The sequence below is a fragment of the Mycetomoellerius zeteki genome, unplaced genomic scaffold (assembly GCF_001594055.1).
Source record: "Mycetomoellerius zeteki isolate Tzet28-1 unplaced genomic scaffold, Tzet1.0 scaffold36, whole genome shotgun sequence".
Taxonomy (NCBI): Eukaryota; Metazoa; Arthropoda; class Insecta; order Hymenoptera; family Formicidae; genus Mycetomoellerius; species Mycetomoellerius zeteki.
In genome coordinates this window covers 360,668-375,442 of record NW_017257349.1, presented here as the reverse complement: position 1 = coordinate 375,442, position 14,775 = coordinate 360,668, and the positions used below count along the sequence as shown (strand labels likewise).

Sequence of the window (14,775 nt, the reverse complement as noted above, 5' to 3'; positions counted from 1 at the left end):
TAGGAAGTTAAATAATATTATAATAAATTATAATAAATTATGAAACATTGTATACTGGTAAATTTTGCAGCGGATTGTTATAAAAATGATTCATATTAGCCTCATACACACAAGTTTTTGTTGTGTTAAACAAACGTATTGCTATCGATTTCAATTCTTTAATCCTTTTTTATCTACTTCCTATGACACATCTTTTGAGCATATAATGCAGGCGTAAAGCGAGTTTTAAAGTAATAAATTTAGAAGTGGGCCTTATTTAGTGCCTGGGCCTTATTCGGCTCAAGTACCTTATTTCTACTTTAGTTTATCTACATTGTGACAAGATTTCGAAATGTAGGGGTATCTTCTTATTTGATGCTTCAACACTCAGTCTGACAATCAAAGTTTCAGTATTATTTCTGTTGACATCTAATTGTAATGACTTTCATAAAAAAATATACAGTATCAAATGTTACTCTTTTTTTAATTTTTAATGCATTATGAAGTTTATTAATAATGTAATTAATTTCATATATAATATTGCTCTATATATGTTTTATGATGTAATTTTTTAAATACATTGTTATTAATATATGATATAGTATTTAAAATTTTTATACCTGATGAGTCAGGCCTATAAGGAGGTCGAGTTGGTGTTGTTTCAATTGTTGATCCGCTTCCAATAGGTGATGCTTATAAAGTGATCACAAATTTATTTTAATAACACACTCATTTGTAGTTTTTGTGTATAATATACATAAACCTGACAATAAAGTTCCCAACTGTAGCAATGAAGAAACACAGATATCACACATAACAAAGTGTTGTATCAATATTTTATCTTTTAAACTTTAAAGTAATCGTTTATAACATGCATACATTTCATATATTTTTTATATAAAACCTTAAACCTTTTTTTGAAATCTATAGTTGAAATGCTGTTCCCAAAAGCTCTAAATATTTTGAAAGATAAACATTTTCAAGACATCGAGGACTTTTTAGAGGAATATGATGACTGCTCTAAACAGAATTGCAATTATAGACTTAAAAAAAAAAGTTTCGAGTATTTAAGATATACTATATGGATGTCATGGGGAACGACTTTAATTTAAAAAATACAATATAACATTTGTTATGAGATATTTGTGTTTTTTTTTTATTTCTGCAGTCCTGGAATTTTACTGCCCTGATAGCAAAACGTTAACAATTTGGGGCCAAATTGGCAGCAAACTCCATCAGATTTTGACTACAAAACCATAGCCATCTTGTGTTCCCATTTGGCTATGGATTTGTCGACAAAGCCTGTTGACAGGCTATGCCAGCAGATTGGTGGCAGAAATCGAGCAGAGCATTCTGCTCGAATCAGGTTCTGCTTTCAATCTACTCTCAATCTGCCGTCAGGTTATGCAAGACTTTGCTCGGTTTCTGCTACCAATCTGCTGGCATAGCATGTCCAGTGGGCTTTGATATATTTCTGGCAGCAATTTGCTGACAATATCAGATAATACAAATTCTGTATACAATTTAGTGCCTTTCTGCAATCAAAAATTGATAACAGGTTCTGCTCAAAATCTATCTCCGCAGGCTTTGCTATCAGGGTCAAATCATATATACCTTCATTTACATACTTCCTTCACTTGATGGAATGTTCGTGTTTGTGTATTGCGCACACACCACGGGAAAATGTAACTCTCGCCATGGTGTAATCACACCATGATGCTCGTGATGATCATGTTTGTCTCCGTTTTCATGATGTTCATGCTTGTGAAGGAAAAGTTCCACGTCCTTCCCTGGTTGAACAACGCGATAACCCCATCCGTCACTGATATAAAACGTTGTTTTTAGGTGGCCAAAGGGATCAACGTAACCGTAACATCCATAGGTAATCCCATGTAGGCCACGTATTTCGTGATGAAATTGTCCATGTGGATTGACATCGTAACCATATTTGTATGCATCTATACAATAATCAATTGTAATCGCAACTTGTTATATCTAAAGTTTGACCATATGAAAAAGTGAAGCCTATAATTTTTACATCATTTTAGGTAGCATTTTATATTAAAAATGGAACATATTAAAATTATGGACTCGCTTTATTTGTGTGTCAAACTCTTTGTTATCTAAACTCTTTTCATTATTTTTAAATCTTTTGGACTTGCCTGATTCAAAGTTTTGGCTTAAGTATTGAATTTTTTGTTTATCGCTGATGCTTAAAATCACTTCGCCATCTCGATTGGTGCTTGTTAATTCTTGAGTGAGTTGCGACATGGAAGTAGCAATCACCTGAAAAATAATTGTTTTTTTATTGTTTGCAAGACTGATAGATAAGAGATATATATAAGACAAATAGATAAACAAGATAGATAAATCGAATCTACGTACATATGTTATATAATTATTAACATTTTTTACAAAACTTTATTCAATTTCTTTATAAAATATATTTAATATATTTACTCAAAAGAATAAAGTTTTTAATAATAGCATGTGAGCTATAGAAAAAATAATTATTTCTTATGATAATTTATTCAATGAAAAAAAGAATAATATGTATAGAAATAAATAGCGAAACGGTTAGAATTGAACGAAGAAAATATTCTGTAGGGATGCATTGGATCGTAAAATTACCGGATATCAGATATCGGATATTCGGACAAAATGTAACATCGAATATCCGATATCCGATTGGATATCCGAGAAGGCAATTTTTTCGAGTCGGATATCTGACCGGATTTCGGGAAAATGTCTTAAAAAAAAACCTATAAAGAAAAAATTGTAATTTTGCAACAATGTATAAGATATTATAGCATTATGAATATACATACTTATTTTTAGAACATTTGTATAATAAAAAATCAACAATTTAATGATATCAATTATTAATTATAATATTCCCGGATATAATATTCCTGGATACTAATGATATCCGACTATCCGGTTGGATAGTAAAAAGGTGCCGGATAATACCGGATACCGAATACTTTCCAGATATCCGGTGCATCCCTATTATTCTATCCACACAGGAATTAGTGATTATCGTCATCAATGATTCTAATGACAATAAAAATATTTAAATTTCTGTTATGATTAATAAAAATGTAAAAGTATTCGTGTCTCATATGCAGACATAATATTTTTCAATGTTTATTTATAAAGCTATAATTGTTCATGCCTGTAAATTCACGTAAGCTACATTTACTACTAGTTATTATGTTATCTTTATGCAGAAGACTCTTTTTCTAATAAGAAACAGTTGTTAATCGCAATAATTTGCTTTGTCCAGGCACGTGACATTTCCAGTGAAACATGATGTAATTATCAAGTTGTGTTAAAAACAGTTGGCCTTTAATATCAGTCAGTAGAATTAAGTATTTGATGCGATCTGCAAGCGTGTATCGTGAAATATCATAGTCGGCATTTCCAGTTTCTGTAGTTAGAGCGATTTGTAATTCTCAGCTATTAATTTTCCAAACATTGCAACACGCACGTCTAAAGTATTTTAAATATAAGTTACGCTTCGACTGTGTAGACGAAAAAGAAAGAAAGGAAGAAAAAGGTATCAAAATAGGAGACAGGCAAAAAGAATTTTGTCCAGAGACTAGACAAAAATCTATTAAGCTTTGTCTTCATTTCATAATGTGTGTGTGTGTGTGTCATTTCTTGCAACTTTGTGTATGTATTATTTATTTGAAGAGTTAAGCATTAAACTTAAATGTAATATTTGCAATATTTATACATACTTATGCTTTGTTTCACACATCAATGCTTAAAATTTCCATTAACAAGTTTATCAGTCTTAAACTTAGGCTTATAATGAAATATGTATTAAATATGTTTTTAATTATATTTTTATCATGTTTATGGATGACATAAAAAAATAATATAAGTTTTTATAAACGATTTTATAAACAGACATTAATTGCTCTCAGATCTTTTTATAATAATGTACTTATTGTCTCACCGCGTTCTTATAGACTTTGACTTGATACTATTATAATTGCGATACTTCTGTAACGTTCCTGTAACGAATATTCTTATGCACAATGATTTTGTTAAATAAGGAGCTTTTTATATCATTGTTTTGGACTTAATATCAGTTTGATAACGACAAGATGCGATCAAGTGACCAATATACATCCACTAGAAGTCTGTACTTATTCTTTCATATTTTTATCTATCAGTTAGACCGTTTATAATTTAAATATATATATATATATATTTATCACTTTTGTATGTTTAACATTGAGAATGATCCGATCGGGCTCGAAACGCCGTTTGTATTATTTTTTGTTTAGTTCTTATTAATTATATTATATCTTTTATTTAAATATTGTTTTCTTATGGTTCGTAGCCCTTCTCAACACTTTTATTATTAATTTATATTAATTGAACCATATTACACGATGTAATATAAGTTTTATTTAAAAGTTAAAATAAAATCAATACTGTATGTTTAGATATGTATACCAGATGGTATACTTCTTTTAGATGGTATATTTCTTTTAGCAGAAAGTTTATTAATAATTAAAGGACCATTTTTTGAAATATTGCTATCATTTTTTGATGAGGAATATGCTTTCACTTTTTTAGGTGTGATCGATTTAGGTGTTGCTCTCTCTGTCGTTTCTGATCTCAATGAATTATCTATTTTATATAAGCGAAAGTCGAAAGCAATCAATGATTAACAGTAGAAATTCTTATTCAATTTTCAATCTGCATGAGATAATAATTTAGAAGGATTTTGCATATATTACACATACATATATCGTTCGCGAACGTGTGTGTATATTCAGTATAGTAATGCATGAAAGTAAAGATATAATTTTAAAATATAGATACATCATATTGAATTTAAAATCCCTATAAGCGCATAATATTATTTAATATGAAGTAATATTTTAGGTATATTCTTAGAATATTAAATGTAACATTTTAAGAATATTTTACTAAAATTATATAATATTACATGATATTCTCGAAATATTAATGGAAGGTTATACGTCCACTCCTGATAATATTATGTGATTATTAAAAGTAACATTTATTTAATGTTACAGTAATATTGTATAAACATTAAAGAGTATTATAACAGCATTTACTTTAATTTGTAAAACTGCTACATCTGTTCAGTATAAGTATACGTTTAAAAACTGAAAACGATTTTTGTGGTCAGTTATAGAACTGGATATGTACTTAAAATCACGTCGAAACGTTTTTTTAGCACAAGATGCAGCATAGACTGATAAGAACTTTTCGTTACTGGTTTGTGAATTCAAATTGCACAAAATTAAAAATAATTTATTAGTATTTTAATAATGTTTCAGGAATATTAAGACATAATACCTAGGGTATTATATAAGTGGACATATAACCTCTATAGAATACTCCCGTAATATTAAAAAAATATTTATGGTATTTTCGAAATATTACACTGTTAAATCTATAGTGTCAAATTTAACCTAATGTTAATCGCCATTGCTCCTACTCAATTGTATCGTTATTTTATACTAAAACAATGGTTATATTTGACATTATACAGTATCAAGTTGACACTATGTAGTGTCAAATTGACATGATACAGTGTCATATATAACTATCGTTTTGGTAAAAAATAACGATATATTTAGTAGGAGCAATGGCGACTCATGTTAGGTTAAATTTGACACTATAATAGATTTAATAGTATATAATAACATTATTTTAATTTTTTAATAATATCCATTAACATTCTAGGAACATTTTACGCTTATAGGGATTATTTCAATTTAATTGAGATCGAATTTAATTGATTGATATATATAAATTTTTTTTCAAATTTTCGGTTTATTCATGATTCGGATATTTATTTTCTCTTCACATGTATGTGCATAATATAAACGATAGTTTTATGCACTCACGTTCGCGAATTTATATGCACATCCTTTTCTGCATACAGAATATATAACGGAGAAAACGTTTTGGACTTTTGAATTTATTTGAATTTTGCGGGTAAAAGGAAATTTATTTAAATTTTACTTAACCTACTTCAAAGAGTTCAAAGTCTTCAAATTAATTGTAAGCAAGTATGGTGCATAAAAATAATTGTAGTGCTTTTTGTTTTTTATTGGAACAGGTATCTAAAAAAATTAATTAAAGAGAAAAATTTGTTTTTGATTTTAAATGCAATCATTTAAAAAATTAATTAGATAAACTTATATCAATTAATAAAAATTATGACTTAATTACATTAAATAACTAATCGCAATAAGTTATATGTTTAATGACAATTTAATTAAATAAATTTATAATGACTAACCACAATTATAAAACTAGTCAGTTTTATAATTGTTGGAACATATCAAGATCGTATCTCATGTTAAAGGTACAAGGAATCATATATATCTAATATAAAACTGTTCGTCCAGTTGAGAATATCTCAAGTTGTCAATCGTTGTAGTATTGCCTATCTAAGAAGATTTGTACGAAGAAACTTCTTATTTAATTAAATAAACTTTTTTAATTATAAATATATTATTCATATTTTTAAAATTATGCGACATTTCCATACACGATATAATTAATTTTTTAAAATTGTTATTAAATTATTATACTATTCGCAAGACATGTTACTCAAAATAATCAGTAATACTTTTATAAGAATTAAATAGAATTATATTTATAAAAATTAAATAGAATTAAAAAGAATTATGCAGCTATAAGAATAATATTATGTAACCGCTACACTAATATATCGATCATTGTATTGGAGTGAATCGACTCGGGGATAAAATTTGATATATCAGAGGTACCGAATTCGATTTCTTGCTCATCCCCTCTTACTATTCTATCCGACAAGTCTTATAGTTTAATAGGTAATCAGGATATCTACTTCTCGTAAGAGTGCCATTGACTGCTGTTGCAGAAAATTGCAGATGATCTGTCAAAAACTGTTGCCATATTCGCAACCTCCCTAAATGGTGATATAGAAATTTTACGTATTATTTATGTGAATTATCTCTCAATTTGTTACTTTTCATGCTTAAAACATTTCGGCTTCTCCACGCCATGTCATTTTAGAATTGTATTAATATTATAGATTCTAATATAATAAATCTTTTAATATATATTTTTTAATAATTATTAATATTCTCCAATAATCCATTTCATTCGGTTGTCATGCAAATATGCCACAAAAGTGGCACATATCCTGGTCGACTAAGTTAGGTTTGGCCAGGATCCACGGTCGCGATTGATGATCTCAACCGTTGTTCCACCCACGAGAAGGGAAAGTCGCGATTCCAAGAAGGCTATGCGAGCGGGACTCTTCTTCGTCGTCTTTTTCTTTCAGTCCCGGGTTGACAGACTATATAACGAAAGGTTAATATATGCTAGCTCCCGACCTAACCCTTCTCTACGCGTACCTGCAGCGTCAAATGTTGCCGTGACGATTAATGCCTACGGTATTTATGTCGCGATATTTTAGTGGACAATAGCAAGATCATTTCAGTCAAACGATCGTAGCGTCAAAGTGCTAGTTGTTTGCTTTTCAAGGCAATCTTAACATATATATATATATATATACCTTTAAATTTAATGCAAAATATATTACTCCATATTCTCCCTATTATACATTCTAAAGGGAAAGACAATATCCTAAATATATTCTACACACGAATAATCTGTAAATTCTAAGAACATTAAACGTCTAACAATTACTAAATCTTTTTATAGAAATATTTTAACAATTATAAACTCTAATAATGTAGCAAGCAGATATTAGTCATTAAAAATTATAATGAAGAGAAAGTATGCTGCTGATTAGACTAATTATTTGTAGGATTTTTAAAATAAAAGTATTTAGATTTTTCGTTCATTTAAATACGTAATTGATTCGTTCAGCTGGAATTGAAATTGGTAATGACTGAATTGAAATTTTCATAAACTCGTAAAAATGACATTCGTTGTAATAACAATTAAGGTAAAAAATTTTTCTAATAACATTATCATAAATTATTAATCTTATTAAAATCAGATCAAATTTAATTTTTTCTTGAAGAAAATGTGTAGATCATCGATTGTATTATTAAAATATGTTAATATATGCAACGTCGTAAATCAAACTATTCGTGTGCGCAGCTAATATACGTGATATAAAAAGAATGTCCCATTTAATAAACTGTCCTTTATCTTTGCTAATTAAATTGATTGAAAGGGTAAAAATTTACTGAATGAATTAACTGAACGCTACGATTTTTTTTTATAATTATTGATTAACTAATTGCTAATTGCTAATTGCTAATTGCTAATTATCACGAAAATATCATGAGAGCAATAATTATTATTATTGTGCAATTTATATAAAACTTTTAATTAATAATTATTAAAATATTTAAATTACTTAAAATATATGTTATTGTTACAATTTATTGATCGTTTATTTTACACAATTTTTGATACTGTTGTATTGTACTATTACTATATCTACTATTATTGACATGTATTGTGTACTATGTTATGTTTTATTTATTTATAATGATTTAATTATTTATAATCTTCAGAGTCTATATTTAATATTATGATGTCAATGGATTAATTATCTTATGTGTATTATAATTACGATAAGATGTCAGGAAAATAAATAAATTGAAAAGATGCAAAGTTAATTTAATTGCATCTTTCTTTGACATTCTAGTGAATTAACTTCATATTTATTTATCATCACTTTTTATCTAAGGGTAAGAGAATAAAAAAATGGAGAACAGAGTGAAGGAGAAGATTCCGTTCAGGGACGCCGGGAATCCGCCAGGAATATCAAAAAAGTTACTGTCCTATCATTTCAATCGAAGACTAACCTTATACACGATTGTAACTCTCATCCTTGATTATGCAAAGAGTGCAAGGCGATCTTTACTATCGTATTAGAAGTCACTATTCAACCTTTTCTTTAAAATGTTGATAGATCAAATTGATATATCAATTGCTTATATGGTATTTTGATTTAGTTAATACATATAATTATATGAATTTCGCGGAATTATAATGTATAACTATAACACCATATAACAATTTCTTTCTGATTATATATTTTTATTATTATCGTAACGTTGACGAAATTGTTGCAATCCTATTATTACATTACAATGAAATTGTTGTAGTTATTTCACTATAATAGAAAAAGTTATTGGCACAATTAAAATATTGGCAACTGTAATATTTTATAGCCAAGTAAATATTTTTTACAATATAAATATAATTTAATTTTAAAACATTTAATTCAATTAAATTTAATAAAACATATATTTTAACTTTCGTAATATTATTATAATAATAAATCCTTTAATCTTTTTTATCTTGTTGTGAAACTGCTACACATATTGCATTTTTAACATGTGTATATGGTATATTGTAAAGAATATATAATTAGATGTTTAATTAAACTATTAAATAATCAAATTTTAATTTATTTAGGTATTTTAATATCGACAATACGAATTTTTAATTTATATTTTATAATATGTTAATTTTTTTATTTATATTTTTTTTAGTCTATAAATTTTTTATTAAACGCGAAGGAGATAATATTACAGATAACTAATATTTAAAATTGCATCTAAAATTTTCGCGAATCTGAATGTTATCAAGAATTAATTGAAGCAGACAAAATATATGTTCAAGACTAAAGGTAAACGTAATGGCATTTGAGGATATCTTAATTGCTCATGGCGAATCTGCCAGTCAAATGGCCAAAGCTGTATCACTTTATGAATCACACACAGAGGCCGGAATCTTCCAGTGAAAGTCACCTGTAAGTAGTTGCGTAAGGGACACCAATGATTTAGCTTGGGGCGAAGTCTTTGGTACGTAATTGTATGTCAATCGCATTGATCTCATAATCAATAAAATCGCACAATCAATAAAATTATGTTGAAAAATATTTTGTAAATTAGTTACATTTTTTTGTTATCTTAATATTGAGTTTTTCGCATACTACATGTTCGGCATTTTTTAAATGCTGATTTATGCTGATTTATGTTGAAGGCTAAATAAGTCAAAGGTCTTGTGTATTTCAACTTGATATTCTTCGATCGAAAATACCCATCGAAGAAAATTTTATATTTTCGTCAGAAATATTTGCATAAATAATAATTTCTCTATTTTTGACATAGCTAAACTTCGGTTTTCGTACTTCGACTTTTAAACATTTATCCTCTCATTCGAAATCTTTCGAAATTACGAGAAGAATTCTTATTAAGAGACTTGCTCTAATTCTTTATCTTGCAATCGCCTATACTTGCACAAATTTTATTTATTAATAATTTCTTAAATATTAAGATTACAAAAAAAAAGTTGTAATTTGAAATTTATTGACGAAATGTAGGCCTTAAAATGCTCTTCTATCAATTTTTTTTAATTATTATTGTATTTATATATTGCATTATAAAATATAATTAATGTATAGTTTAAACTGATGTTAAAAGTAGTAAATTATATTGATATGTACGTTGTACACACACGCAATAAGACGCTTGTGGTCTCGCGATTATGTCAAAATTTTAATTAAATTCCAATGACATGCAGGAATTCAATAATACGTGAAAGCTCGAGTATGTAGAAATGTGCAAACATTTTCAGATTACACGTGCGCACGTTTAAGGCAAAACTTCATTCCACACATATGTGAATGACACATCTTGTTGCGACAATTGTATACATGAATCACGATGATTCTTAGAACGAAGTGATCTTCTTTTAACACAATAAATCTTTTCATAAAAGCATATCTTGTAATTGATGAAAGAGATAAAAAAATTGTTATTTAGAATAACTAAGGTAATGGAGGATTTTAGCTAAAATACATATATTAATTTTGTTTATGTATTCCTCTATTTAAACTATTTTTACATTCTTTTAATAGATATTTCGATAGTTGTATATTTTAAAATTTTGTTTAAATAGAATCTATTTTAATTATATAAACAAGAAACAAGGATTTGTTGCTGCTACTTAAATTAATTATATTTACAATATACAATAAAAAATTATATAATTTTGATTACTTAAATAAAGAAAGTACAACAAATTTTTTAAGTTCATTATCAGAAATAGATTTGTAAAACGAATTAATTATTGAATGTAAAAGATCATACCGTGTACTTGCACGTGGGTGGGAATGTGCATACGCACGCATAGATTAAACTATTTAATATTACAATATTTCAACTGTTAATATTTTAGGAAAAATATTTCAAATTAAAATAGATAAAAGTTGTAGAAAGGAAAGAAACTTAAAGTATGAAATTTTTTTTCAGGAAAGAAATTGTTAATTTAATAGAGAAATTGCAATTTTGAGATGATCAAAATTATGTATATACAATATGTTATATGATGTCATTGCAATGCCACGGCATTGAAATAAATAATGAATGAAAATGTAGTGCAACGACATTCTCACTTGAATGAGTGTCAATATGAATGGAAATCTCGATTAGATAACGAGTCACGACGGACGCAACTATTACTATACATATATATAAGTAATCAGTGTCACTTTCTACTACGTACTATTATTACATAAATAATATACTACGTAATAGTATTGATTCGTAATTAATGATATACTAATAATAATAAATGATAGCAACGGACTGCGTTTATATGCCTCTCTTTATATTTAAGTATGTTTTTTATATTCATATTTAAATTAATACATTTTTTTATCCTATTATTAAATTTTTTTAATAGTAGGGGATGTATCGGGGCTCGTTGGTACAGTTCTCACAATTTCAGTATCACAATGTAAGTTTCTTATACAGCAAATTTTATATTAAATTAATGAAAATATAATCTTCTTGAGGCTTCCATGGGTGCTTTCTGTATGAAGGTTATCCGTTTCGCGGGTTTTTTCCGTGTCCGTATCCATTCTTGGAATGCCAACGTTTCGTGAATCTTGCAGTCCACTTTATCAGGGCAAGGAGCAGCCTGATACTAGTTCACGAAATGTTGGCATTCTAAGAATGGATACGGACACGGAGAAAACCCGCGAAACGGATAACCTTCATAATGAAAATATAATTTTAAAAAACCGCAGAGAAAGATATAATATTTTTTGATAAAAATTCATTTAAAATTATTATATCTTTCAAAAATTATTTTGTATAATCGATAGCAAACTGCTGTTGCAGAAAAACAAATATGTATTTTAGATGTAGCTTGCTTCAATATAAAATGTTAAACGTAAAACGGTTTGATAAATTTATTAACAGTTTGTTAAATTGTAATTGAATGTTTACACATTTCTCATGCGCACGATATAGTAAATTAAGCTTGCGGCCATAAATAAGATTTGAGCCAATATACCCCTTTCTACATACATTTGCTTTCAATCATTTTATTATAAAAAATTATTATTGTTATGCAAAATAATATGATAAAAGAAACTTTTTCTTTAATTAATAATATGTCACTTAGATTGTGACTATCTAAAATTGAAAAACTAATACGAAATTTTCAAACGCTCAAAAATTTATTTAAATTTTACTTTTAAATCAGATTTCTCCCTTTTTTTATTGTAATACTTAAAAAAAACACTTATACTATAAGAAATGTATCCTGCAATAATTTTTCCACTGTTTCTTTTGTCATAAATACATAAACGGAAAGCAATGACAACTTATCTCTCGTGCCAACAAACCCCGGCAAACGTATTAAAATATCTTAATAATTAAAAAGCAAATAAGAAAAATATGTAAACAATCAAAAATGTATTTCGTATCAACAGATATGCAATTTATTATACATATATTTATATCAAGTATATGCGTAGTAATATACGCAACGGGTAGCGAAATGTGTGTCGAATATCTACAAGACATTAACACGAGAATATATTAATATTAATATAGGTCACTAACATAAATCGGATTTTTAATTGATTTTATTGGTAACGGAGATTTAAATTACTGACTGAAAATGTCATATGTTTATTATATAACAATTATGTATTAAAATTCATAAATTACACACAAATAATAAATAATAAAATATAAGCATTAAATTTTATTTTAAATAATAATTATTAATTTATAAAATACTAAAATACTAAAAATCCTAAAATTATAACTATAAAATACTAAAATTAAATTTTAGTTATAATAATAATAATATTTATCAAATATTATTTTTATTGAACTTATAAAAATTGGAGTAAATCATTTTCTTTTGCAGAAACATTTTTTTTCTTAAAATTTACTTTTGAAATGTTAAAAATAATTAATTTAAAACATATTTTTATTATTATTATCTTCTTAATTATTTTAACAAAATCATTAAATATCTTAATTTTATGAAATAATTAATTGTTTATTTTATTTTAAGAAAAAAAAGATTTTTTTTTATTTATTCAGTTTTTTGTCAATTTAATAAGTGTAAGAAAAATAAATATATTATATATAATTAAATAAGTTCCTAATTTCTAAAGTTGTATATAAATGTACTGAAGACGTACCAAGATGAAGAGGGCTGCAGTTGCACGCCGCAGCATCTTGACCAGAATCCTTTTTCAGCAAGGCATTGTCCGCGCAGCCTCTCTATAATGACGAGGATGATCCCCAGAGATAATCGCACGCAGCGCGTCGTTCGAACTGAACACGTCGCTGGCAGAAAAAGACTTTTATACGGGGTGGGGATCGCCGATCCCCCAACTGGTCTCATCCTCGCTCTATCTTCTCTTTTCCCTATTCTTCTCATTTCAATTTCTCGAGATTCACTCCTGTACTTTCTTTCATCTCCTCTTTCTCTTCTTTCTTTTTTATGCAGAACATAATTTTGTCAAATCATCGATAATTAATTTGACATGTTACTTAATTGTCAATTTTATCGTTATATCTTAATTTCGATGGTTTTTGCAAGCATTTTGAATCGTTTACTTTAGAAAAGACATTAGTTATAAAATCTTGTTTATTAAAGTCTTTTGTTATTTTGTTATTTTATTGCTATTCCTATATTTAATTATCCTTATGTATTATTGTTAATTTGGTCTTTACTCAGAACAATTTTTGAAGCTTGACTTTATTCCTGCCACATAAAGGATTAAGTTAGTATCGATTTTCGATACCATTTGTAGTGAAATGTTTCCATTATTTATTTCTCTTTTAAACAAGTGACGTACAGACCTTGATTAAAAATACGCTATTCAAAATGTAGTTCAGGTGCGCTCTTAAGCAAGTGCATTTAGGTTTCTTCAGTTTATGGCTCCCACGCTTACCAAACAACCAGATGAATTAATCTCTTTTAATTCAAGTAAGTTTGTCATATATGGTTAACAATGGTGGCGCGAATTCTTAACAAATGTCAAGATGATTAATAAGAATCAATTAAGTATTACAGGTCGTGGCGTTTAATTGGATTCGAAGAATACTTTCAATGTCTTTCGTGTCATTGTTGTAACACTATTGACTTTTATAAGGTTTATTTATTAGAAATAACTTCCTTGTCGAAGTCTAACGTGCTTTGTCATTGTTAATGAAGCAATAGATCGACATTGCAATACTCAAGGGGGTTACTTTCATTCTTGCTTGAGAAACACGATGAAGAATAAATTAAAATTTAAATGCACAGATAAATTTTAATGTATTTTAATAGATCAGGTTTTATAAATTTTTTAGTTTTAAATAAGTATTTGTATTATAAAAAGACTAATTACATTTATATAAATATATAAATATACAGGGTGTTTCCAAATTAAATCGCAAAACTTCGGGAGCGTGTAGAGGAGTAAAAAACTAAGAAAAAAAGTCCTATAGACATATGCTCGTT

The 14,775-nt window shown here is 27.3% G+C and overlaps 1 protein-coding gene across 8 annotated transcripts in view; it reads right to left on the bottom strand.

Annotated features, from left to right (window-relative positions):
* The window catches only part of LOC108725773 (collagen alpha-5(IV) chain), a 21,054-nt gene extending 7,465 nt beyond the window's left edge, over positions 1-13,589 (bottom strand). For all 8 annotated transcript variants that reach the window (XM_018452984.1, XM_018452992.1, XM_018452985.1 and 5 more), the window contains exons 1-4: positions 13,466-13,589; positions 2,142-2,265; positions 1,608-1,937; positions 600-671 (exon numbers count right to left, since the gene is read on the bottom strand). In XM_018452984.1, coding sequence (XP_018308486.1) covers positions 600-671; positions 1,608-1,937; positions 2,142-2,265; positions 13,466-13,501 — 562 coding nt within the window. In that variant the 5' untranslated portion in view covers positions 13,502-13,589. The remainder of the gene's footprint in view (positions 1-599; positions 672-1,607; positions 1,938-2,141; positions 2,266-13,465) is intronic.
* Between the last annotated feature and the right edge of the window lie 1,186 nt (positions 13,590-14,775).